General features: G+C 36.5%; 1 protein-coding gene across 5 annotated transcripts in view; it reads left to right on the top strand.

Annotated features, from left to right (window-relative positions):
* Nucleotides 1-23,398, top strand: part of CNTLN (centlein) — a 353,870-nt gene that overhangs the window by 247,150 nt on the left and 83,322 nt on the right. For 3 of the 5 annotated variants that reach the window (XM_054501408.2, XM_063650530.1, XM_063650528.1), the window contains exons 16-18: nt 11,914-12,094; nt 18,407-18,500; nt 18,588-18,811. In XM_054501408.2, coding sequence (XP_054357383.1) covers nt 11,914-12,094; nt 18,407-18,500; nt 18,588-18,811 — 499 coding nt within the window. The remainder of the gene's footprint in view (nt 1-11,913; nt 12,095-18,406; nt 18,501-18,587; nt 18,812-23,398) is intronic. The other 2 variants (XM_054501409.2, XM_063650529.1) reach the window with 1 other exon arrangement.

Genomic DNA, 23,398 nt, shown 5'->3' with positions numbered 1-23,398 from the left:
AGAAATTCTTGCAATAGAGCTTTAGGGACTTCAGAAGATTCTTTCTTTTAGATTTTTATAGACAAAAATATAAGAGTTACTTGGATATTAAAAAAAAGTATGTATATATATAATTTTGTATATATAAAATACTATATTGTATGATTATCACCTTATCAGTATTTATTTCCCATAGTTGAATAGTATTTACAAGAGCATGCCTTTTCAGTGATGGGTTTTATCAGGAGGAGTTGTTTATATCTTCAAGAAGAAAAATAGAATTTCAGTATTCCAAGCAAATTAAAGAAAGAGAAGTGAAGTTTGTAGTGTTATTGAATAAAAGGGGCTCGTTGCCTTATGCTAGAAGTCAATACTGTGACACTGGGTTTTGGAGAAAAGAAAAGCTTTATATTGCAAATTGACTCACAAGGAGACAGGAGTGTCAAGCTCAAATCTGTCTCCCAGGCTGGCTTCAAAGCAGTATTTTTAGAAAGTGATGGGGGGAGGGGGAATTCTGAGATTAATAGGTGATTGGTGAAAGGAAAGGGGAGATCTGCAAAGTCCTTGAGTGGTTATCTCTTCATGCTATCATAAGTTGCATATGCAATTCTGGGATAGTATGAAACATGCAGTGGAATTTCAGGCTGTGACATCAGCAAGCTCGTTCTGTGCAGACTCCAGTCAGACACATTGGTTCCAACTGATTGCAGCTAGTTCTTTTATCTTATAAGCAGAGGGAGTTTCATTAAGTTGTTTCTTTTTTATTTGCCGCCTGCAAACTCAAGAATTTCTGTTTATCATTGGTTTCTTTAACTCTTTGAGGCATGGTTTCAGAAGCAGAGAAATAAGAATTTATTGAGGACATTATAAAGGGTTGCAAAACGTGCCATACCAAAATAAGCAATTTTGGTATGAGAATTATTTCAAACTGAAGCCAGTTCAGAAAAAGCAGTTACAAGAAAAGCTCTCTTATCTCCTGCTAAAAGCAGTACATACATTTACAAAGGTATTCCTTCTTCTCTCTCTGCCAAAAAGGGATAAAAACTAATCACTGGAGATAACTTGAGTCCCTAATGAGCCTGGAGATAGCACCAGAGGAAGCTACGTTAACACATTTTACCAACTAACCTTCATCTACCATTAGTTTTCCACATATTTGCCTTCCTACAATTTGCTGCCCCTTGGGACGCAAGTCCTTTCCTTTCCCTTACCACTTCTTTAAATAGTTGTTGTTCTTTGCTGAAGATGCTATATAAACTGGAGTTCTAAGCCACCTCTTTGAGCTACTCACTTCCACGTAGTCCCATGTATTATATGTGTGATACACATGTTAATAAACTTGTTTTTCACTTGTTAATCTGTCTTTTGTTACAGGGGTCTCAAATGAGAACTTAGAGGGAAAATCAGTTTTTTCCATCCCTACAGTCATACTTTCTACTTCTATTTTCTCTTATCATTAAGTTATTTATTTAATTGCCTGGTCACATTTCCCAAACACAACATAAACTTTCATGAGTCTATGTATTTAGCCTGTCTGACTTCATGTCTCTCCCTACTAGTGTATTTTATTCTCATTCAAAATTATTTTACAAGAAACCGATGCTCTTTGACTTTTCTTTTTCTTTTTGCTTCAGGAATATGGCATTTTGATTCTTTTAAAGTTTTCAACCTTAGTGCTAAAGCCCTTTCCATCTTCCTTCCATTTTATAAAGCAGCATATTCACTCATATTACCACCTTTTGTAAACAGATGATAACAACTGATGGGGTTCAGGACATACTCCTCCCAAAATATAGTTGAAGGAATTGGAAAAATGTCAGGTGCTAGAATGACTCTGTGACCTTCTCCCCTGAAACAGATTATAAGATCCTCACATGAGAGGTGGCTTCCTTATACCAGAGGAAAAGAACGTCCTTATCTCAAAAGACAGAGGAACCCCAAGATGAATCTGAATGAACAGCCACACTAAGTGTCCCCCAGTTTACTATGCTTAGCTCGTACTCTTTTGTCTTACCACATTTTCCCATGACTTTCTATTTTTCATCAAACCTCGCATGTAACCATTTCTTCAGGTCCTCATTTCCTTATGAAGGCTCCCTTGTCATGTAAAACTTATATTAAATAAATTTGTTTGGTTTTCTTTTGCTAATCTGCATTTTTTACTGTGTCTCAGCCAAGAACATAAGTTGGATAAAAGAAACATATTTTTTCTCCCCAACACAACTCTACCATTATTTATTTATTTATTTTTTTGAGATGGAGTCTTACCCTGTCACCCAGGCTGGAGTGCAATGGCGTGGTCTCGGCTCACTGCAATCTCCATCTTCCAGGTTCAAGCGATTCTCCTGCCTCAGCCTCCCGAATAGCTGGGAATACAGGTGCACACCACAATGCCCGGCTAATTTTTTGTATCTTTAATAGAGATGAGGTTTCACCATGTTGGCCAGGCTGGTCTCGAACTCCTGACCTCGTGATCTGCCTGCCTCGGCCTCCCAAAGTGCTGGGATTACAGGCGTGAGCCACTGTGCCTGGCCAACTCTACCATTATTTAGAGTATATCTTAGGGATTAGGAACATGGAATCTGTTACCAGACTACTTTTGTTCAAGTCCTAACTCTCATCCTCTAGCTGTGTGACCATAGGCATGCTATTTGACCTGTCTGTGCTTCAATTTCATTATCCGTAAAATAGGCATAATGATAGGATCATATTCATAGATACGTTGTGAGAAAGAAATAGGATAGAACATTAAAATAGCACCTAAAACATGTTCAGTACTTTATGTTTATTATTATTACAAGGAATCATTTTCTTTGGCTATCTGAAACACCCCTTACCCCATCCTCAGCATATTTGTATGTATGTGTGAAATGTATATGTTAATTCATTCATTCATTCCCAGTTGTGGTCAAGAATGTGAAAAATTCTGCAGTCAAACAGTGTAGTCTCACATAACAAAGATTTATTTTTCAAATTGTGAGTACAGGTCTTTTTTAGGCCTGCATTTTGTTGCTGTTTATAGATTCCAAACACAAAGGTTCCATGAACATCTCTTCATAAACTTGTTTCAGCTAAAATTATTTGTTTTTCAAGCTGATTTTAATTCTACCCAGATTTTTTTCAGTAGAGTTAGTAGAACCATTAGTTTTATGATTGCAAAGATTTTTAATCTTGGAAATTTTTATACTGCTATTTTTTAATGACCTATACATTTCATTTGATCCTCATTGAAGTCCTAATTCTTCTGTGTTCTCCACTAAATTGATCAAAAATAGGTTTGTCTGTACTTTCTGAAAATAGCAATCTTGCTTTAGATTCCTAGCATTTTATTCCTAGGTTACTGTAGATCTAGATTCCATAGAACTTTGCATATAGTTAGTCTCTTGACACAGTATCTTAGGATAAAGTAGTAGAGTTCCTTTCATGTTGTTAAGTTTTTGATGGAGGACCAGACTATATACATAGCAGACTGTGAAGAATAAGTGAACAAATACATTTCTTGAATCATTAAACAATATTCATTGTCTGACTACCTAATATAGTACGGTACATTAAAGCAAAATCCATATAGAGTTTTTTTTTTTTAATGACGTGGAGTTATGCTCTGTTTCCCAGGCTGGAGTGCTGTGGCACAATCATGGCTCACTGCATCCTCAACTTCCTGAGCTCGAGCTACCTTCTACCTCAGTCTCCTTAGGAGCTGAGACTACAGCACGTGCTACCATGCCTGGCTAATTTTTCAAAGTTTTTGTAGAAATGAGATCTTGCTACATTGCCTAGGCTGGTTTTGAACTTCTGGTCTCAAGTGATCCTCCTGCCTTGGCCTCAGAAAGTATTTGGATTACAGGTGCAAGCCACTGTGCTTGCCCTAGATTAGAGGTTTAATGAAACAATGAAAATTTTAAAAGTATTACAAGAAATTACAAGATTACTTGTTTATAACTTTGGAGCATCTCTAGGAAGTATACTTAAGCAAGAGATGAAAATACAGAGCCAGATATGAAAAAGCGTTAATAGAACTTTAAACATCTATATAATAACAGATATATAAAAAGAGTTAAAAGTCAAATGACTAACCAGGAAAAGGTATTTGCAACACATAAAGAAGGTAAAGGACTAATATCCAGAAGATTTAAAGATCATCTACAAATTATATAAAAAGACGTATCAATAGAAAATGGGCAGTGCTATGGACAGGAAATATTAATGGCTTGAGGAGATGATTCAGTGAACCAAAGATTATGAATATGTCTGTAGCAGACAGAGATGGTATGTGGAATGCCTGACAAGCATGACAAGAGCCGCATATAGACACCTAAGGCTATGTGATTTCTGTTGACAACTGTTTTCTATTCAAAAAGCTAGTACTACTGGGAAGAGGCTGCAGCAGTGGCAGATATTTTATTTCCACAAATCCCCCATCAAAATAAACAAAACAAATAGGAAGGCATAGCCAAAACCTCAAGGATAGCATCTACAATAGAATTAGTGACAAACCCAAAATATGAACAGGTAGGGACAGCCATCGACAGCTGTATGACTTGCACTGTATCGAGAGAGAGAAAATTGGTGTCCGGAGAAAAGAAAAATATAGTTCTTCTATGAGCTATCTATACCAAAAGACCAGAACTTCCTCACTGAACTAAGTCCCACATGGAGGGGATGACACTGTGAAAAGAAACTGAGTTATAGGGACAGTAGCCCCCTCTGTTGGTTATGTGTCAACTTGTTATGTGTTTTTGGATGAGATTAACATTTAAATCAGTGAGCTTTGGATAAAGCACATTGTCCTCCAGAATGGAGATAAACCTCGTTTAGTCTGTTGAAGGCCTGAATAGAATATAAAGAATGGCCTCTGTGAGTAAGAGGGAATTCTCCAGAAAATTGCCTTCAGATTTAATCTGCACCATCAGCTCTCCTGGGTCTCTAGTCTGCCAGACTTCACACTAGAACTAGAAAATTGACTTTCCTGAGTTTCCATCTGCTGGCATTTGGACTGAAGCTACACCATTAGTTCTCCTGAGTCTCTAGCCTACTAGGCCATACTGTAAATTTGGACTTCCTAGCCTCCATAATCACATGAACCAATTCCTAAGGATATATACATACATGCATACATGCATACATCCTGTTGGTTCCATTTCTCCAGAAAAACCCTGACTAATCCACCTCTGTACTTCCCACTTCCACTCCAAAAAAAGTAGTGAAGATTGAGATCAATGTTGAGGGAGTGCGTCAAAGGAGGCATTTTTCAGTATATCAAAAACTTGGAAGGAAAAGTTGGAAGATTGGTGGCAGGGAGATCTGTGGGGAGGTTGGTGGTAGATTGGTGGCAGGAAGGTCTGTGGGGAGGTTGGTGGTAGATTGGTGGCAGGGAGGTCTGTGGGGAGGTTGGTGGAAGATTGGTGGCACGGAGGTCTGTGGGGAGGTTGGTGGAAGATTGGTGGCAGGAAGGTCTGTGGGGAGGTTGGTGGTAGATTGGTGGCAGGGAGGTCTGTGGGGAGGTTGGTGGAAGATTGGTGGCAGGAAGGTCTGTGGGGAGGTTGGTGGTAGATTGGTGGCAGGGAGGTCTGTGGGGAGGTTGGTGGTAGATTGGTGGCAGGAAGGTCTGTGGGGAGGTTGGTGGTAGATTGGTGGCAGGGAGGTCTGTGGGGAGGTTGGTGGTAGATTGGTGGCAGGGAGGTCTGTGGGGAGGTTGGTGGTAGATTGGTGGCAGGGAGGTCTGTGGGGAGGTTGGTGGAAGACTGGTGGCAGGAAGGTCTGTGGGGAGGTTGGCGGATGGACCTTTTGGAAGACATACACACAAAGCCCACTCTGTGAAGAAAATGACCCATTGTATGGATCTTGCCTATTTCACAGCTATCTGAGGGCTTGCTTAATGGGTTCATGAACAAAGTGTCTATGGCAACAGGTATAGCTTCTACACGGCACAGGTGTCCTGCCACTAATCTTCCAATTTTTCCTTGCAAGCTTTTGAACAAAATTGACTTTCTTTCACCAAAACTTGTCTGGTGACTGGGCTACTGGCACTGTTGAATATTCAGCCTGTTCACAAAAAAGGCCAATTGCAAATCCCAAAAAAAGCTTCATTCTCCAGAGGAAACCAACCAGTCTCTTAGTGTCAGGTTGATTACAGTAGGCCTCTTCCATCATGGAGGAGGCATCAATTTTTTTTTTTTTTACAATAGTTTTAAGTATTTTAGGTATGGTTTTGTCTATTGTATTTTTACCAATATTACCATTCTTAGATTTACAAAATGACTTATATATCCCTATGATATTGCAGAAAACTGCCTCCTTGGATGCACTTGCTCAACCTTGATCTCAACCTTGGAGGTAGGACTGGGAGGTAGGGAGGTGGCCTAGTCAGGGTTTTCCCAGAGAAACAGACTGAAAGACACATTTTCTTCTTAGTTTAAGACAGAGTCTCGCTCTGTTGCCCAGACTGGAGTGCAGTGGTGTGATCCTGGCTCACTGCAACCTCCGCTTCCCGGGTTCAAGTGATTCTTGTGCTTCAGCCTCCAAAGTAGCTGGGACTAGAGGTGTGTGCCACCACACCTGGCTAATTTTTGTATTTTTAATAGAGATGGGGTTTCACTATTTTGGCCAGACTGGTCATAAACTCCTGACCTCAGGTGATTCACCTGCCTCAGCCTCCCAAAGTGCTGGAATTACAGGTATGGGCCACCAAGCCCAGCTAAAAGACAGAGTTTATGGCAAGGGATATATGACAATGCTCTGTGTCCTCAGATTCACTGGTATTACCATATTTTTCATTATTCAAAGGCAACTGGCTGTATACGACAGTAGATGATCAATAGGCTCCATTATGGCACCAGCTAGAAGACAATATTGAAGTTAGGGTATATGCCTTAAACTGAGAGTTTATTATTTTATCTCCAAGAATGCATAGGTCCAGGAATAAAATATTTCAGGTTGGTGTGACCGCTGTAATTATTTAACCAAGTAACCCACTGGAGGAGTTTTTGCTTCTCATTAGTATGATCTTGGGCTAGGGGATTTGAGAGTCCTGATGCCGAAGGTAGGAAAGTTCTCTGAGGGAACACAATTATGGTCTGTAGAGGTAGACACTGAGATTGTACCCTGGCCATTTTGGATTCCCCATACTGAACTAAAAAGCATCAAAAGGAGCTACGGTATTAGCCAGAGCAATTATCCCAATTATTGAGGTAAAATTAGGAGGACCATGTTTGGAAACCAGAGAATTCATTATATACCTGTTAGTACTCCTTTACCTAGTAGTCCTCCATATTTGCTGTCCTTGGCAGTGAAATTTTAAAAAGTTGTGTACAATCCTTGTTTCAAATTCCATTCATCCCTTCAACATCCTTCTGAAACAAATTTTTTTTTTTTTTTTTTTTTTTTTTTTTTTGAGACAGAGTCTTGCTCTTGTCTCCCAGGCTGGAGTACAGTGGCGCGATCTTGGCTCACTGCAGGCTCCGCCTCCTGGGCTCAAACGATTCTCCTGCCTCAGCCTCCTGAGTAGCTGGGACTACAGGTGTGCGCCACCACCCCAGGCTAATTTTTGTATTTTTAGTAAAAATGGGGTTTCACCATGTTAGCCAGGCTGGTCTCGAACTCCTGACGTCATGCAGTCTGCCCACCTCGGCCTCCCAAAGTGCTGGGATTACAGATGTGAGCCACCGCGCCCGGCCTAAAACAATTATTTTGAGGGTCACTGCCACTTTGCCAAATTCAAAGGTTGATTCTCAGTCCTCACCTTACTTGACCTCTCAGCAGCATTTGACACAGTTGATTTCTACCTCTTGTTATTATAGTTTGCCATACCATACTCTTTATTTTCTTCTTCTCACTGATATTTAACTTCAGTGTCGTTTATTAGTTTTGTGACATTCCCCCTCAGTCTCTCACTTTTTAAGAGTTTCGGTCATTGGACATTGTCTTCAGTAATTGGACATTTTGTGTTGCTATAACAACACACACAAAAAATACCACAGACTGCATACCTTATAATGAAAGGAAATTTATTTCTTACAGTTCCGGAAGGTAAGAAGTCCCAGGTTGAGAGCGCCACATTTGATGAGGGTCTTCTGGCTGTGTCATCATGGCCGATGGTGGAAGGGCAAGGAGCCTGATAGAGCAAGAGGGGGTCAAATTTGCTTTTATAACAAGCCTGTTCTTATAACAAACTCAATCCCATGATAACATTAAATCATTCATGAGGACTCATGATCTAATCACCTCTTATTAGATTCCACCTCCCAACACTGTTGCATTGAGGATTATGTTTCCAAGTTGTGAACTTTGGAGGACACATTAAAAACTATACTCATTGTTTTGTGATCTCATAGTATTTATTAACATCATTGTTACTACCTATATTCCAGCCACCCCAAAATGTATATATCCATTCTATACCTCACTTCTGAATTTTATTATTATTATTTTTATTTTTTTAGATGGAGTTTTGCTCTTGTTGCCCTGGCTAGAGTGCAATGGCGCGATCTCAGCTCACTGCAACCTCTGTCCCCTGGGTTCAAGCAATTCTCCAGAGTAGCTGGGATTACAGGCATGCACCACATCCGGCTAATTTTGTATTTTTAGTAGAGATGGGGTTTCTCCCTGTTGGTCAGGCTCTGAATTTTAGACATGTAAAGTTAACTGTCAACTTACCATCATACTTGGATATCAAATAGCCTAATACAAATTCCTGGGCTTTACCCCACCAAGCCTATTTCAGCTGCTGTCTTCCTCTTTCTCACTAATGATAATTCTCTCTTTACATTTGCACTGAACAAAAGCTTGATACCATCTTTGATTCCAGTCTTTCTGTCAGTCATTACATCTACTCTGTCAGGAAATCTTGGTGGATTTCTTTAGAAAAATATCCAGAAGTTGACCATTTCTTATCACTTTTGTTTGTCATCACTCTTATATCTATCATCAGTTGCCTGGAATACGAAAATAACTTTCCTAACCACCCTCCCTGCTTTCAACCTTGTCTTTAGTCCATATTTACTGTGTTCTACCCACACTGGACTGATTGTTGCTCCCTGAAAGCAGGAACTTCTAACTTAGGGATTTTAGTTTGATGATGTCTTCTGCCTGGAATGTATTTAGCCAGATATCTAAAATAACCAACTCCCTCTCCTCTAAGTTTTGCTTCAGTATTACTAATGATCAATCTATTTCAGATTTCAGCCTGCCACCATTTTACCTCCCATGATTTGGATTCCTTCCTCTTATCTTGCTAATTTTTTCCCCAGTGGCCCTTAATAATTTATAACATACTATATCATATTTCAAATTTATTGTGCTTATTGTTTTCTTTGTGGATAGACTGTAAATTTATTCATGGATAGACTGTAAAGAACTTGTTCATCAGTTCTTTCACATGCATAGGGCATAGTAGCCATTCAATAAATGTTTTTTGAATAACGAATGAATAAAGAATTATAAAGAGAAGGAAGCACTCTGCCCCATCACTAAGACACGTCCCCCTCCTTCTGCCCCTGCCCACCCCCCACCAAGGGCTCTCCAATAAAATCTAAACAGTTTGTTTTGAGAGTGTCTTATTATGAAATATGCTGCTTTTTATGACACTTTTCATACCATTTTGGCCATTACATATTGAATTTCTGCTAAGTTTTGGCCAAACAAAAAAGAGGAATAGAACATAAAAAGAGGTAAACAATTATAGTAGAACATGTAAGCAAATAGATTATAGTATTCTGATTCAGAAATAATGAATTCTGGGATACTGAAATAACTTGTAGATTTGATCAGTTGCTGTTGGTATTTTGAAGGAGAACCCAAATGGTATGGGAATATGGGAAACAGAAAAGTGTAGTTGTGATATTAAAAACACAAAGAACGGTCATTCTATAGTTGGTGTTTTTGAAATAAATCCTAAATAAGGTTCTAGGACATTACAAAAGAGTACTTTGTGAATGTTTCTTAAAAGAAGTAGTGATTTCTCAAAGCCAGTTTGGGTTCTTCAAGGGAAATTCTTATCAGACTAACCAGTAACCTTTTAAAATAGAATTACACTAAATACAGAACAGCTGAATTCCATCAAAGCATGTTTATCAAATTGTGATTAACATGACATTGAAAGGGATGTAAAATACGTCACACAATAGAATCAAGATCCCCAAAGATCTCAATAGACTGGGAATATAGTTACACAAATGCCTACAGGGTAGTTTATTTGGCTATAAAATACCGGTTGCACTGTACAATGGGAGAAATATGTGGCTTTAATAGTTGTCTGGGTGGTTTTGTTAAATCTTATTTGAAATACTTTAGGTGGTTTTGTTAAATCTTACTTGAGTCTGTAGTATGATGTATACGCCAGAGAAGCTTACACACTTTTAGTCTGCATCTACCAAGAGTTTTACTCAGTACCTCTCATAGTGTCCCAGGAAGATGAAACTGAATTCTGGACATGATGCTCCATCATGATAAGCTGAAACACATTCAAGACTGACCAGGGAGGCTGGGCGTGGTGGCTCACGCCTGTAATCCCAGCACTTTGGGAGGCTGAGGCAGGTGGATTACCTGAGGTCAGGAGTTCGAGACCAGCCTGACCAACATGATGAAACCCCATCTCTCCTAAAAATACAAAAAATTAGCCAGGCATCATGGTGGGCACCTGTAATCCCAGCTACTTGGGAGGCTGAGGCAGGAGAATCGCTTGAACCCTGGAGGTGGAGGTTGCAGTGAGCCAAGATCGCGCCACTACACTCCAGCCTGGGTACAGCAGAGTGAGACTCTGTCTCAAAAAAAAAAAAAAAAAAAAAAGACTGACCAAGGAGATAAGGCATCTCAAAAGTATATATGTTAGGAACATTTGAACAAGCTAGGGATGTTATTCTTCATGGTGTCTCAAGCAGCATATAATGATGTCTAAATAGTTAAAAGCTCATCCATGTGGGAAAGGGACTTACTTAAATGTTCCACACAACTTCAACACTTCCTATCTCCTACCCTTGTTTATTTTTATTTTTTTTCTCTTTGACACATCACTATTAACATACTATGTATTTTACTACTTATTCTTGTTTCCTGTCCCTCTACCCTGACCAGGATAAAGGTTACATGAGGGAAGGAATTTTTCTTCTACTTTGTTCACTACTACCTTAGCCTTCATGCCCACAAAATTGCCTGGGCCCGGCTGGGTGCAGTGGCTCATGCCTGTAATCCCAGCACTTTGGGAGGCTGAGACAGGCAGATCACGAGGTCAGGAGATTGAGACCATCCTGGCTAACACAGTGAAACCCTGTCTCTACTAAAAATACAAAAAATTAGCCAGGCGTGGTGATGGGCACCTGTAGTCCCAGCTACTTGGGAGGCTGAGGCAGGAGAATGGCATGAACTTGGGAGGCGGAGGTTGCCGTGAGCCAAGATCGCGCCACTGCACTCCAGCCTGGGCAACAGAGCGAGACTCTGGCTTAAAAAAAAAAAAAAAAAAGGTGCCTGGGCCCATAGCTGGTGCTTAAGAAGTATTTTATTCAGTGATAAATAGCCATAAGAGATGGAACTAGAATCAGTGGGTGAAAGCTTCAGAGATTCAAATTTTGTTTCAGGTGAAGGAAAAACTTTGTTAGAAATATTAAACTTTTCTGGCCTTATTGGGAAAGTAGTGCATGCTCCAACCCTGGAAGTGTTACAGCAATTGCTTCCTGAGTTAACACTTGGTAGAAGTACTATAGAAATGATGTTAGTAGGGATTTGAAATTAGATAATCTGTTTTCTTGATGGGATTCTATAATTTTGTACAATGTATTTAGACTCATTTTCCCTTTCACATTGAGAACCAGTAAATGCCCACGTTAAACTTGCAGCTTTATATACAATCTATGCTAAAATATTATTTGGTCTTGAACTTAAGACAAGTACATGTAACAACTTTTATTCTTGGGTTTTATGTCCCTACTTTTTTCTAAAAAGCAGTGATTCTGAAGCACAGACCTCCCAAACTTTGGGAACAATTATTGTAGAAACATCCCAGAAAATAAGTCCTACAGAAGATGGAAAAGACCAGAAAGAAAGTGATCCAACAGAAGACAGCCAAACACAAGGAAAAGAAATAGTACAGACATATTTAAATATAGATGGCAAGACCCCAAAGGTAAATGACACAATTTTGCTTGATTGTATGCTATGTTTTAAATTTTATCTTATGCTTTATAACTTAAATAAATGTTACTATTAATTTAATTTGAATTCTTAAAAGTTAAGTCTTTTTTGAAATATACAGTGAAAATATTCACTTTTAAATAATTTTCAGGTACTTGTTTGTTACAGTCTTTTTCATAGACGAAAATAAATACTATTATAAATCTTAAGGTATTTACATCTTAGCAAAAAAGTGGTTAATAAGCTCATTATTGTTTTCAGGTATATGAAATATTCCAAGTGACAAAACTTCTTTTTGTATATTAGTCTTTGCAATGATAAAGTCATTTAGTCTGACTAAATCTTTAAATTACTTATTTCTAACTAACCTCTCAATGTATTTTACATTTTGAAAAATTGAAGTTCTAATACAACTTATTCAGTAATTCCTACTGCTGATACATCATGGCACCAAATGTTTACCTATTTAACATAAATCAGTGAAAAATTAAGGAAAGTTCATTTCTATTTTGTTGTAAAAATTAGGTTGTCTTTGAATTAACCTATAAGATTCTTTTAAAACATAATTCAAAAACATTTATTTTTTGAGCTCTTGCCAGCACTTTGGAGGAAAGGTCTTCTTTAGTTACTACCAGAATAAAGTTCAGACCAAGAATATATGCTAAATGCCTGCTGATTGATTGATAAATAGATTTTATAGAAATTTTTGCTTCTCTTCACTGATACTTGATAGGTTAATCTTTCTCATTTCAGCTACTTTTTTATGTATGTTGAGGTATATCATTGTGAGTTTAAGTTTCTGTGATTACTAATACAATGTTGAGTACTTTCTCATGGTTATTGGCCATTTGGAATTTTTTAGTAAATTGCCTCTTCAAGTCTCTGCCCATTTTCCAAATGAGTTGTCTGTGTTTTTCTTACTGGCTTAGAAATTTTTATATATGCTATATGTGAGCCTTTTGTGGGTTATGTATTGTAGATATCTTTTCCTACTCCATGGTGTGCCTTTTTACTCTTCTTACTGGAGTCTTCTGAAGAATATAACATCTCAGTTCTAATGTGGCCAAACTTACCAATTTTTTGTTTATGAATAGCACATTTTGTGTCCTGTATAATGCATTGCTTACTGCAGTGTAGATATATCCTATATATACTACCTTCCATGTTGTCTTTTCCTATATTTTTCTGATTTCCTATATTTTTCTGTTTTGATTTTCACATCAATGTCTAGCATTGATTTTTTCATGTGATGTGAGATAGGGATTAAGTTTACCAATTTTTCCCCAATATTTGTCATGAACTTTTTCCTTACTTTATTCAAAGGTGCCACCTTTATTGTAAATCCAATGTACATAAACATAGGGATACTTCTCTAGGCTTTTTCTTCTATTCCTTCAGTAAATGTATCAGTATCATGCTGTCTTAGTTACATTTTAGTAGTCTTGATTGCTTGTTGAACAAGTTTCCCACCTTCTTGTTCATCAAGAGTCTCTTCTTGGTCCTTTAGTCTTCAAAATGAATATAAAATCAGCTTAAGTTCTACAAAAACTTTTTTTGGGATTTTGATAGTGATTCTATTAACCTAAATTTATATAAAACAAGAAGAAGACGCTGAAAGGTAGAGAGAAGGCAGCAGACCAGCTAGGTACCTCAGCACTCAAGGAACAACATGGTGGTGAGTTCTCTGGGTTTTCATTTTGCTTCATGTATCCTGGCCTGGATACCTGAAATCCCCAACCTAGAAACCTCAGTAGGTCAGACAATACATGCCCCGGATAAAACCCTTCTTTTAGCCAAAGGACCTGGAAAACGCCAGCCTAGCAAGACAGAAAAGCTTACACAGTAAGTGTCCTACTCCAGGCAAACACCAGAGAAAAAAATGCAACCCTGTTTCCAGCCCCATCTGTAAAGGCCTAATGGGAACCTAGACTTTCACTCTTACCTGGCAATAAGTAGGCACTCTTCACCTCTGCTCCTCCTATCAGGGTGATGCCAGAGAAGACCAAGTGTGGAGCTAGTGATAATGACCTCCTCCTGGGATCCCCAACCCCTGGGCTGCAGACCGGTACCTGTTGTGGCCTGCTAGGAACTGGCTTACACAGCAGAAGGTGAGAGGTGGGTGAGCCATTGTTATGACCTGAGCTCTGCCTCCCGTTAGACCAGCGGAGGCATTAGACTCTCACATGAGCATGAACCCTGCTGCGAACTGCGCATGCAAGGGATCTAGGTTGCTGCTCCTTATGAGAATCTAATGCCTGATGATCTGAGGTAGAACAGTTTCATCCCGAAACCATCTCCACCTCCCCGAACCACTCCACCCCCTATCCATGCAAAAATTTTCTTCCACAAAACTGGTTTTGGTGCCAAGAAGGTTAAGAACCGCTGACTCCCTCCTTTCCATGTCATTGGAGATCATCATATAGGGAACCTGGATATCCATCTCCATTCCGCATTGAAATGCCTTTCCCTTCTGAGCAAGATAATTTCAGAGGCCAAGTGCAGAGATGGGGAATTTAATTACTACTTATACCTAACAAGCCCCCACCCCCTCCCCATGATGTCAATGGAAGCCCAGTGGGGAACATTAACGAGGTCCCCCTCCATTATCCAGCCATGATGGTATCAGCAGATGCCTATTGGGTAGCCTGAAGTTCTGCCCTCCCCAAGCAGTAATAAGGTGGCCCTCTCCAACTAGGTTGTCAACTGACTGGATTTCCACTTCCAACTGGCAGTAATTAGATGGTGTGCTCCTTGCCCCATCAGTGTGGTGTCAGATGAGGCCTGTTCAAATAAGATTCAAGTAAGATACAGAACCTTGAAGTTCTAATACTTGAAATATAATAGCCAAAATGTCCAGGATACAATTGAAAATCACACCTCATACCAAGATCCAGGAAAACCTCAACTATATCAACAGAAGCCAACAGCAAGATGACAGATGTTGGAGTTACAGACAGTCCCCAACTCACTACAATGGTTTGAGTTAAAATTTTTCTACTTTATGTTGGTGTGAAATTGATACATGTTTAGTAGAAACCGTACTTTGAGTACCCATACAATGGTTCTTTTTATCACTTTCAGGGCAGTATTCAATAAATAAATTACATGACATATTCAATACTTTATTATAAAATAAGCTTTGTGTTAGATGATTTTGCCCAGTTGTAGGCTAATGTAAGTGCTCTGAGTAGGAGGTTAAGCTATGATGTTTGGTAGGTCAGATGTATTAAATGCATTTTTGATTTATGATGTTTTCAACTTAATGAGTTTATCAGGACGTAATGGATACCCATTGTGTGTCAGGAGGCATCTGTATATGACAAGTATATTAAAGTTGCTGCCATCAAAATGCTTCAACAAGCAATTATGGACAGGCCTAAAACAAAACAAAATAGGCCTAAAACGAAAGCAATAGACTATCTCAATAAAGAATTAGAAAGTCTCAGCAAATAAGTAGAAGATGTAAAAATACCCAAATCTAAATTTTAGAACTGAAAAATTAAATAACTATGTTTGTCCCACAGATGGTGGCATTAATCCTTATCACCCAAAATTGATTCAGATGTCAAGACTGATGGCACCATCCACCCACCATTATTATTCACATAATGGAATAGAGAATCTAGAAATGGATCCACACAAGTATGAACAACTGATTTTTGACCAAGGTGCAAAGGATGGATAATCCTTTCAAAAAATGGTGCTGGAGCAATTGGATATTTCTACGCAAAAAATAAAGGAACCTATACCTACACTTTACACTTTATGCAAAAATTAATTTGAGGTGGCTCACATATAAATGTAGAATATTAAATCATAAAACTTTCAGAAAGAAATATAAGAGAAAATCTACAAGTCTTAGAGCTGAGTGAAGAGTTTTTAGACATGATACCAAAAGTATGATCCATAAAAGAAAACATCAGTAAATTAGACTTCATTAAAATTAAGAACTTTTGCTCCTCAGAAGACACTATATAGAAGATGAAAAGACAAGCCACAGAGTGAGAGGAATATTTAAAAATCATGTGTCTGACAAAAGTCTCATAGCTTGAATATGCAAAGAACACTCAAAACTCGACAGGAAGAAATTAAACAATCCAGTTACAAAATAGGCAAAAGATATGAGCAAACATTTTACCAAAAAAGGATATACGGATGGCAAATAAGCACATATAAAGATTTTCAACATCACTATTAGGGAACAGCTAAAGTAAAAATTAGTAAAAATACCAAGTGCTGACCAAGGGGACAGGGAAACTGGATCTCTCATATATTGTCCATGTGAATATAAAATTCTATATTACAGCACTCTGAAAAAGTTTGTCAGTTTCTTAAAAACTAAACTCCATACAACCTAGCTATCACACCCTTAGACACATCCCACAGACATGAAAATATATGTTTACCAAAAAAACTTGTACATGAATGATCATAGAACCTTTGTTTGTAATAGCTGAAAACTGGGAACAACCAAAATTCTCTTCAACAGCTGAACAGCTAAACAAACTGTGGTACATCTGTAACACAGGAAACTTCTCAGCAATAAAAAGGAGCTAACTATTGACATATATACAATGGCGTAGCTTTCTGACCTGAAATTTCTCATCTTGGATTGAGAACTAGGCTTTCTTTCTTGCTTTCTGCATTCCGTGTTGCTATTTAAGTGGAAATTCAAGGTCACAAGGGATTGTCAGTTGTTCTACATTTTGCTGGCCACTTTGTTGGTCACTTTTGTATGGTCTCTGAATTTCTGCTTTCACTTCATTTTTGACCTCTGACATTTCCGTTGTATTTTTTGCCATGTTGGAAATACTTTAAGGGAGTTTGTTTCATAGTATGAGAGTTTTCTTGAGTTTGTATTCAGTAATAGTACTGGAAACAGAAGCCCACTTCTTTGTAATTTAATTTTAGCTACTGTTAATTTGATACCAAATCTGGTGACTGATATTAGTACTTCAATTGGTAGTTGTAGTTTGGATTTTTTTTTTTAACAGTGCTCAGTGTGTGGCTGATACTTAAATACTAATTAAATCTTAATAAAGCAATTAAAAATTTATATGCCAGCTCTGAAGATAAGTTTAAATGAAGCATTTCAAAAATATTTTGAGAAATGAAACATTGTTACGGTTTTATAATTTCTGAAACTAATCATTTCAAAGGAAAACCTTATTTTAGATATAGGCTTCTGTTACATTTGTTAATCAGTTTCATGACTTTCAGGCAATTTGTTGCTGGATTGGGATCTTTTAAAAAGTTCTTTTTAAAATAAGAAATAATTTTCTAGATTGAATATATCTGTGTTTCCCAGCCAATAAATTCTTACACAAGGCTAGGCACTGTGGCTCACACCCATAATCCCAACACTTTGGGAGGCCGAGGCGAGTGGCTCACTGGATACCAGGAGTTTGAAACCAGCCCGGACAGCATGGTGAAACCCCATCTCTACCAAAAATTCAAAAATTAGCTGGGGATGGTGGTCCCTGTAGTCCCAGGTACTTGGGAGGCTGAGGCATGAGAATTGCTTGAACCCGGGAGGCGGAGGTTGCGGTGAACTGAGATTGTGCCACTGCACTCCAGCCTGAGTGACAAAGCCAGACTCTGTCTCAAAAGAAAAAAAAAATTTTAAGACCACATGTTTTACTACTAATATATACATTTTTAAATTGGTGAAACATTTTGAAACCAAAAGTCAACAAGGCTTCATTTTATTCAGCCTCAGTGTATTAGAATGCCATGAGGAAAACATACAGCTTCAGGAAGTTATTTTATTATTGTCAGCATTATTTTTAGCTTTATTTGTCAGAAGGCTATTAGCTTCATTTGTCAGCATATAATAGAGTATTTGAGAAAAGGGCCTATATTTTCAGAGAATAAATTATTAATTATTCACATTTTACTTTTGTTACGGTTACCATATTTACTCCTAAGTTTTTAAGCTATCCCTAGATTAAATTTCTACTTCTTTGGAGTTGATTTTGTATCTGTATCTTCTGCCTGCCGGTTTAAATTCAGTGTATACAATAAGTTCATTTGTAAGTTGTTGGTATCAGTTATAGAATTTTATCATCTAGAGTTAAAAAAATATTTTTTTCAATTTTTTTTGTAAGAGACAGTCTTGCTGTGTTGCCCAGGCTGGTCTCAAACTCCTGGCCTCAAGCAGTCCTACTGCCTTGATCTCCCATAGACTTAAAAAAAAATTCTGCATAAACAATTGTATTTTTAAGTAAAGAGATGTTACTTATATTGGTTCACTTGATGTTGTTATTGAAGAATAATATAATTTTTATGAAACCTTCAAATTTAGGACTATTTTCATGGTAAGAATGCCAAAAAACCAACTTTTCAGAAGAAGAATTGTAAGATGCAAAAGAGTTCACATACAGCAGTTCCTACTAGAGGTAAGAATGTATATGCAATTAACAATATGTCTTTTACAATTTAAATCTAATTTTTAAAATATTATGAACAATATTATTTTTATGTAGTCAACAGAGAAAAGTACAAAAATATAACTGCCCAGAAATCAAGTAGCAATATTATTTTATTACGAGAACGGATTATATCCTTGCAACAACAAAACAGTGTACTTCAGAATGCCAAGAAAACAGCAGAATTGTCTGTTAAAGAATATAAAGAAGTTAATGAAAAGCTCCTCCATCAACAGCAAGTATCCGATCAACGATTTCAGACAAGCAGGCAGACAATAAAGGTAAAGAGAACTTTAAGATTGAACAGTAGTATACTATATTGTAAAAGTGGATATTTTGTTTTACATGTATTGTTTAGTTTATATTTGTGTTAGGCAGGCCTATGAGTTTTAAAAAATCCCAGGCACTCTTTACTAGTGTAATTAGTTTAATTACTGGACTTCTTTAATAAGGCCCATATTAAAGGATAACATACATGAGGGAAGGAACTCTGAATCAAAAAGACACTTTACTAGCGTTCCTGTTCCACTTACTTTTTCTCATCTTTGAAATATTTTTACATATTCTGTATTGTGTTACATCTTAGTTTTTAAAAGCAGTCTTCATACATACACATAGCTTACCCGTTTGCCTATGTTTGAAACTTTGTGTTTATGATAAGTTACATTATTAAACTAATATATTCATCAGTTACTCTTTGCAAATGCTAGTATAAAATGTGAAGATTTTAATATAAGTATCTATTTTAATGTATTCCAGTAATCTATCTGTGGTTCTTTTTACTCAGGCAAATAGTCAACATTATACCTTACTCCTGGTAAGGTAATCTTAAAGCACAAGTTTAACTTACACTTTGAGATGAACTTAAAGCAAATGGAAAAGAAAAGATTTTTTATTCTTTAGGTCTCCATTCTTTACCCTATTTGCTTGTGTAATGAATGATTTGTTAGAAAATTATTTTGCACAGAAAAATTTATTTCATTAGAAAACAATCTTTAAATCACTGTCACACATAATTTTAAGTTACACTTAAATTCTCTAATTCTAGTATCTAGTGCTTTGATTCAAACAACACATATAAACATTTTAATGGTGAAGGATTAGTGTTATGCCAGTTAAGAATTGTGTTCTGACTTTATTCCCAGAGTAGCCTTATACCCAAACCTTAACTGCATTCCAACTTACACCAGAAGTTTCTGGATTTTACAGGCTTGGCTATTGGAAATGTGGCAGTGGGATACCAGATAAGACTGAGCTCTATGTTAGAATTTAGACACAGCCACTGATACCACAACCACTGTATAGGAACCACATTTCCCAAAATGATTTCATCCCATATACATTTTACTGGCTAGAATTTTCTTTTCTTCTCTTTAATATCCTCTCTTTCTTCCCTTTCCTTTTCCTTTCTCCTATGCTTCCTTTCTTTCTTCTCTAGTTAAATGACATTGTTTTATATCTCACCGTGATATTATAAACTATCTGTATTCCTAAGTCTTTTTTGTGCAAATAGCAAAGTGACATGAAAGAACATTTTTTAAAAGAAAGAAAAAATTCTCAACTTTAATTGTTCAATCTTATACAAAAAAAATTTGAACTTTTTGGTGTTCTCTTGAATAATATACTAGACCACTGGCTTTTCATAAGAGTAAATTCTGATATTGTCAGAGGAAAATTATAAAAGATTAGAGTTGTTACAAAAACTATTTTCTTCATTCTCCTTGGAAAAGGATTTTCTTCATTGAGAGTTTGAAAAGTAGTGGTATAGTTACTTCTTGGGAGTTCCTTAAATTGCATACACTATGAGAAAAATAAAAATAGTATACTAGGGATTCAACTAAAAATCTGTGTTAGACATACTTTTTTTTTCCTTTTTTGCAATCAATTTTAATGTCCTTTCTTATAGTTTTTGAGGTGCCATACTTGGTAGTATCAAGTAAGAAATCCACATTTTAGCACAGATTTCAACTACTTGTAAAGAGAAAATTAGGAGGTATAAAAAGCACCTCAGTTACTGCATGGTTCATGTGCATTTTAGAGAGAGTATGGTATAGATGATCAAATGAGTTACTTTAATATGAATTTCTCCCTGAAGTTGCCCTCAATTCTAGCTGTTTCAAATCTCATCTATTCCAAGGTAAATGTCTTACTTTTGCTACTATGTTATAGGTATAACTTATATTTCATTGTTATATGTAATTTTATTTTTTAATACAGATTTTCTTTAGATGATAGAAAGGTCCAAGAACATCTAATATTCAAAAAAGTACTTCAGGAAAGAATAAGAATCAGAATTTAGAAATTTTCCATCTCAAAAATCGCTATGAACTCAAATAAATGTAACTAGTGATTAACTAGAATTAGATTTAATTTGAATATTCTGTACATATGGAGAAATAACTGATGTGGTAACTAAACTTAGAATTCTTTACTGATAAAGTAACTCCCCAAATATTACATAGATACAGGCAAATTCTCTTTAGTTAATGCATTGGTATAGTCATTGTGGGCTCTAACATAATAACTAAAGTTTGGGATGGAAGATGTCAAGATCCCAGATTCTCATCTACTGAGAAATTTTTCAGGTTACCAACTTGAGGATTTGGGTAGTATCTGTTGATTTCTGTGATATTTTTAATAATGGAACTTAGGAAAACGGATTAAGTTCAGTCTTTTTTTTCCTGCCTATTTATGGTAGAATTCCTATATGCTCGGTAAATATTCTAATTTAATTATTTTATATCTGTATCTTGTGATTTTAAAACCCTCAACACTGTTTTTTTTTTTATTCTAAAGTATTGAATCAGGCATCAATAGGTTTTGAACTTATAGGTCTTGAATTTATTGTGCATTAATAATTAACATTTAAGACAGATTTCAATATTTGGGCAGCCTCCGTACTAAAGATATTACTTTATATTCAGGAAAACTTTTCAAAGACTTTCAACTTTTTCATATGTAATTAAAAGTACCATTGTTCATTAGGAGGTTGATAAGAGGAACACAAAGTATTCTTTGGTGTTTTTTTCCCTGTCAGTTTCATTGCAATGTGTTTTAAACCATTATAGAATTTCCTCAAAAAAGCTTAGAAGAAGAAATTTGAACTGTATAGGCCAAACCACTAAAGTTTTGGAAGAAAATTTTAACCAAGATAATAGATTTTTTACATGTTTAGACTGAGCTGTCATCACTTTAACTGTATTTTTTTGTTTTTTTTTTTACATTTTGCCTACTCTAAAGATATGTGTTACATATAGATAGTATTTTACAACTATGAGCTAAATAGTATACTAGGTAAATGGCAAAGATTTGTGATTCCCAAAAGCAGGTACTGTAAATATCATTGTAAAATATTCTAAACCTATTTTGAAATGCACTATAGCCCTATACTAAGCATTATTCTATAGATGGAATATATAAATAGCCATCAACTATTTTCAAGAGAAATTAAGTATAAATCTTTTGCATTTGTTCAAAGTATGTATCCGTTGCCACAGGTGTAAAGATATGAGTAAAAAATATGCTAGCCCCATTCTTCAGAGCTCCCTTTTAATATGAGGAAAATGTTATACACATGCAATGTTTAATTTTATAGATTTATTTATGCTTCCCAGGTCATACACTATTTAATTTAGACAAAAAGTAGGAAAATAATGATATTTTCTCACACTAGGCATTCAAACATGAGAAATTAACTTTGTTTTCTATAAAAGATTTTTGGAAAGTTAGGAGATACAGAGAAATAGAAAGCATATATAAGAAATACCCTTATACCCTTCAGAAATTAACGTATATTCTTCCGCTGTATATTTTAAAGATAGAATATGTGATAAAGCTAAATTTTTATTTAATCATTATCTACAGCCCCATCCTCTTCTACCTGTCTCTGGAGACACTTTCAGGTGTTCATACTAATTTTCCAATAATTTAAAAAATTGTTGCACACGTATGTACATTGATAAATAATATACAGCATTATTTTTATTGTAGTATAGTTTTTTGTTTGTTTGTTTTTGAGATGGAGTCTCACTCTGTCACCCAGGCTGGAGTGCAGTGGCGCAATCTCGGCTCACTGCAACCTCCACCTCCCAGGTTCAAGCAATTCTTCTGGCTCAGCCTCCTGAGTAGCTGGAACTGTAGGCACGCAACACCACGCCTGGCTAACTTTTGTATTTTCGGTAGAGTCGGGATTTCACCATGTTGGCTAGGGTGGTCTTGAACTCCTAACCTCACATGATCCACCCCCATCAGCCTCCCAAAGTGTAGCCATTGGGTCCTGGGCTTTTCTTTGCTGGGAGACTTTTTATTAGGGCTTTGTTTTTGTTACTTGCTATTGGTCTGTTCAGGTTTTGGATTTCTTCATGGTTCAATCTTGGTAGATTGCATATGTCTAGGAATTTGTCTATTTGTTCTAGATTTTCCAGATTACTGACATATAGTTGGTGATAGTAGCCACTAACAATGCTTTAAATTTATGCAGTATCTGTTGTAATATCTGCTTTTTCACCTCTGATATTATTTGTCTTCTCTTTTTCTTGGTCTGGTTAAAGGTTTGTATGTTTTGTTTTACTTTTTGAGAAACCAACTTTTTGTTGTATTGATTTTTTTATATTGTTTTATTCATTTTAATTTCATTTATTTCTGCTCTGATCTTTATTCTTTCTTTTCTTCTACTAATTTTGAGTTTAGTTTGCTCTAGTTTTTCTAGTTCTTCAAGATGCATCATTAGGTTGTTTATCTGAAATTTTTCTTCTTTTTTGATGTAAGCACTTTTAGGTATAAACTTCTCTCTTAGTATTGCTTTTGCTGTGTTCCATAGGTCTTGGTATGTTGTGCTTTGATTATTTGTTTCAAGAAATTATTGAATT

Source organism: Pongo pygmaeus, chromosome 13 (genome assembly GCF_028885625.2).
Source record: "Pongo pygmaeus isolate AG05252 chromosome 13, NHGRI_mPonPyg2-v2.0_pri, whole genome shotgun sequence".
Classification (NCBI taxonomy): Eukaryota; Metazoa; Chordata; class Mammalia; order Primates; family Hominidae; genus Pongo; species Pongo pygmaeus.
Note: the sequence above shows the minus strand (reverse complement) of the source record. Positions and strands in the feature narration are given on the sequence as shown.